This window comes from Otolemur garnettii, unplaced genomic scaffold (assembly GCF_000181295.1).
Source record: "Otolemur garnettii isolate 467f Iridium unplaced genomic scaffold, OtoGar3 scaffold00094, whole genome shotgun sequence".
In the NCBI taxonomy this organism is placed as follows: domain Eukaryota; kingdom Metazoa; phylum Chordata; class Mammalia; order Primates; family Galagidae; genus Otolemur; species Otolemur garnettii.
Window position 1 is genome coordinate 6,801,922 of NW_003852489.1, and position 4,886 is coordinate 6,806,807.

The following is a 4,886-nucleotide window of genomic DNA, read 5'->3' on the forward strand; positions in this document are numbered from 1 at the left end:
CAAAAAAAAAAAAAAAAAAAAAAATAGGGAAGAAATCAGTCCTTACCTTATCTCTTGCTCGGAATGTGAAAAATTTAGGAAATTCTCTCTGTATTAAAAAAAGGGAGGAAAATATATCAGTGTGTCACAGATACAGCTCTTTAGGGACAAACATATACTATAGAAGCAGTCAAGCATCTAGAATATAGTTTTCTAGAAAACATGCTCTTTACCTAAACTTAGTCTGGGAAATATGAATAATCCTCTGAGTAACCATCAATTTGAGCCCATTTCCAAATTTGAGAATCACCACATTATTGACCTAACTTTAATATCTATCCTCTCCCAGAAAAAAAGTTTATATTTTTTTATTTCCCAAGTGAAAAAAGTCTTCCTGGTGTTGCTCTTGGCAAAACCAGGCATATAAAACCAATAAACCAACATACCCTTATGTTGCAGCGGTTGCAATAGTAGTTACTGGACTAATTTCCCAAGTTTCTCCTTAAGCAACTCTTAAAATGTAAACTAGTCAGATAGCATAGAATCCTCAGTCCATAATTCTTTTACACGCATTCTCAAGTCAATAATTTCAAAGTTTTAAACAACATTTCAAGACAAAGAAAGGTATAAGCACTACTTTTGGTCACTACCGCTGTATGTATAGGAAAGAATGGAGTGGAACTAGTGAACTTGTAATCATTAGGTCTTACTGCTTTTTTGCAGGACTTTATATAAGAAAACAACCAATTTACTAGAACCTTATTAACAAAGATGAATTCAATTAGCAGAGTTCATTAGTTTCTGAAATTTAACTTATTAACACCAAATGCCCCTGTTTCTCGGATGGGAAGCTCTACTGGCAGTGCTGGAATCAAGTCATTACTGTTTGCCTCTATAGGAGGTTTCATTAGGCATCTTCTTCATTAGGAGTGCAATATAATCAAACACTTATGTCTACAAGGCAGAGAGACCAGGACTAGCTACGTGTATATCCTCAATGTGCTTTAGAAACCATGAAGGAAACGTCAACTGAAAATCTTCCAGGTGGCCAGCATTCTCTTGTATTGTCCACCCACCTCTCAACAACCTCCAGAGGCAGGTATTACAACCCTCATTCGAGCCAGATGAGGAAACCTTGGCCTTAGTACATGCCCAGGATCACACAGCCACAAAATAAGCTTTGGTTTCTCTAATGCTAGAGCCCATGCCCTTTCACCTCTCAAGGACAGACTGCTACCTTTCTATTTTTGTTACAATACAACTTCCTTAGTTAGAGGATTTCTCTTTGATAAGACAAAAACAAACAGAAATTAAGATGTTAAAGAAAAAAAACAGAAGACAAATGAACAAAGCAAAACTCAACACTAAAAACTTATGGTTCTTAAATGTATTGACATCTTCTTGAATACTTTCCACAAGTATTACCCCTCACCTTCACCTTAACTAAAATTTGAACAATTAATAAGCCTTTTTACATTTTCCTTGGTACTTAAACTGTAAAATTATACTTTTTTTTTTTTTTTGAGACAGAGCCTCAAGCTGTCCCCCTGGGCAGAGTGCCGTGGCATCATAGCTCACAGCAACCTCCAACTCCTGGGCTCAAGCGAGTCTCCTGCCTCCGCCTCCCAAGTAGCTGGGACCACAGGTGCCCGCCACAGCGCCCGGCTATTTTTTTTTTTGGTTGCAGCCGTCATTGTTGTTTGGCGGGTCCAGGCTGGGGATTCGAACCTGCCACCTTAGGTGTACGTGGCTGGCGCCTTAGCCAGTTGAGCTATAGGTGCCGAGCCTGTAAAATTATACTTAACAAGCTTCTAGATCATTTACCAAGTCCAGAGAAATACCTTGTCCAGGGTTAGGTGTTTAAAATCCTTTAAAAGTAGATATTAAATAGGACTGATCTTTTACTAATGAAGTTTTGTAATGCTCTGGACTCATACACATACACACACACACACACACACACTCCCACCCAATGATACAGAAAAGTACAGGGGAATGGCTTCAAGGTTAAGTAGAAAGGATTCAGCTGAGTTGTCAGTAGATTTAACACTTGTGGCTTTATAGAATCTAGTTTTGGTTTTATTCTAGAGAGGTATAGCTTTCATAAGTGTTACCTAAAAATTAACACATAGCAAAAGAGAAAGGGTAACAAAATCTTTCCATGGAACTCTCTGAAAGAATGGTTAAGGATTATGGTAATATAAATCTTTTAAGCACACAATTTTCTATTATACCTGTACTATTAGCCAATTAATTATTTATTTAGTTATATTGTTTATTCAATTATGAACATTTATAGGATCAAAACCATTTCCCTTCAAAAACAAAACAATAGTAATAAAAAAATGCCTTTTTACCATTAAGAAGATTTGTAGTAACTAAAAGGCATGTAAAGCAGTTTGAATAGAAATATCTTAAATACAAATAATGAAAAAATTGACAAATTCCTGGCATAGCTGGGCAAATACAAAAAATTGGAAAAACCAATTCCATTAAGATTAGCTAAGAAAAGGTATCATGAGATAATATAATCAAACTTTTTTTTTCAACTGCACTTGTGAAGATCAGCAAACAAAAAAACAAACCCCAGTTTTTGGCTGGGGCTGAGTTTGAACCCACCACCTCTGGCATATGGGTCCAGCGCCCTACTCCTTTGAGCCACAGGCGCCGTCCAGTAAATTTTTTTTTAAACTTCTGTGGCTCAGTGAGTAGGGTACTGGCCCCATATACCGAGGGTGGCAAGTTCAAACCCAGCCTCGGCCAAACTGCAACAACAAAAAAAAGCCAGGCATTGTGATGGGTGCCTGTAGTCCCAGCTACTCAGGAGGCTGAGGCAAGGCAATCACTTAAGCCCAGGAACTGGAGATTGCTGTGAGCTGTGATGCCATGGCACTCTACCGAGGGCAACAAAGTAAGACTTTTAGAGACTCTGTCTCTAAAAAAAAAAAGTTAAAACTTCTGTGTAAATGTTTAGCTCTACAATTTAAGTAATGAATATTCAGAACAGGAGATTGCAAGAACATCTGTGCAATAAGAAAGCATGACTATCAAGCAATTCTTTGGGAGAATCAGAAGTCTAAAGACTTTCATAGGCTCAGCACCTGTGGCTCAAGTGGCTGAGGCGCCAGCCATATACATCTAAGGTGGTGGTTTCAAATCCAGTCCGGGCCCACCAAAACAATGATGGCTGCAACCAAAAAATAGCCAGGCATTGTGGTGGGCACCTGTGGTCCCAGCTACTTGGGAGGCTGAGGCAGGAGACTTGCTTGAGCCCAGGATGGAGGTTGCTATGAGCTATGATGTCACAGCACTCTACCCAGGGGGATAGCTTGAGGCACTGTCTCAAAAAAAAAAAAAAAAAAGACAGAGAGACTTTGTCTCAAGACTTTCATAGAAAATCATCTCTTTTGGCAGTCTAAAACTACAGAATCACAGAAAATATAGAAAAGGAAAAAATCTAATCCAAAGAAAATATAGAAAAGGAAAAAGTCTAATCCTTTACTAAGAATTTATCTAACTTTACTAAGTTTTAGCAAATTCCTTCATCCCAATTCATCTTCATACTGCCAATTGTTTTAGTATTCATGCTTATTCCATACTAATATAATTGATTTCAAGGCGTTCTATTAGTGTTATGGGCAAATATCATAATGGAATGTACATAAAGAAAAACCCTCTTAGTGTTCTGGTACCAAAAAACAAAAGAATGCAACATTTCTCAGAAAGAAATTATACCCCTGCTGTGTTCTAATCAGCCAACCATCATCAAGACAATCAAAATAATTTGCCCAAATTAGCCAATCAAGACACCCTGCAAATCAGAGAATGTGAAAACCTGCAACAAAAAACATCATAGCCGATTATGATACTAATAATTGTGTTAAAAACCTAATGAGATGAAGAAATTGGGAGCTTGCTGGTGCAATTCTCTTTTACCTCAACATGCTGAGAACTAATTATATAGACTGTAATTAAAACAAAAACCCAAACCAAACCTTCCAAAAACTAATAGTTGGTCCACTAGCAAATAGAACTACCTTTTTTTTCTTTTGTAAAGAAATGAACTACTAATTATGATATCTGTTCCTGATAGCTCATCCATCAAGACCCACATAACCCAAACATTAATTTGAAAGTGGAGTCACTCAAACAACAATCATAAAATTACAACAATCTCTTGGGAGATTTATAATAATTTTTTCAAAAACTCATGAAGTCTTATAAGCAAGAAACAAAAGGAAATATGTATTAACATGTAAAACTATTTGATTTATAATATTATGTTTTCGTTCTTTTTTTTTTGGTACTCAGGCCTAGGCCACTAATGGTGACTAGCTAATACCATGGTTTTTTGACAAAGGATAATGTAAAAAAAGATAAAAAGAAAACCTGAAAATATGCATTTTGGCTGAGAAAAATATGGAAAGCTAAAAAAATGCATAATATTGTATCCCAATTCTTTTGGAATTACAGACCTGAAATGTGAACGAAACTAAGAGAGAGTGAGTTAATGAGCTCCAACTAACATAGAACTGTAAATCTGCTGTTTAGATAGCTGTTGTAGCAATTCAAGGGGCCCTATTCTTTTGCATTCAAGCCTTTGATTTTATTAATATGACAAGTACATTTACAATGAGAAATTTGTTTTTCCTCAAACCTTCTGTTTAAATATCAATGTTAAGGAGTTATTCAAGTCTCATTATAGGAACTTGATTTAAGCAGATGGTTATGGAAACAGACTCAAGACCAAGATTCCTCTTTTTTTTTTTGCTCTGTTTCAAACTTACTGTTCTTTTTTTTTTTCTTTCTTTCTTTTTTTTTATTGAATGGTAACTATGTACATTAATGCACTTCTGGGGTACAGTGTGGGGTTTTCACATGCAATCTGAAATACTTCCATCAAACTG

The 4,886-nt window shown here is 36.3% G+C and overlaps 1 protein-coding gene across 2 annotated transcripts in view; it reads right to left on the bottom strand.

Annotated features, from left to right (window-relative positions):
• Nucleotides 1-4,886, bottom strand: part of ACACA (acetyl-CoA carboxylase alpha) — a 271,062-nt gene that overhangs the window by 104,360 nt on the left and 161,816 nt on the right. For both annotated transcript variants that reach the window (XM_003795612.3, XM_023516625.1), the window contains one exon: nucleotides 47-88. In XM_003795612.3, the coding sequence (XP_003795660.1) occupies nucleotides 47-88 (42 nt within the window). The remainder of the gene's footprint in view (nucleotides 1-46; nucleotides 89-4,886) is intronic.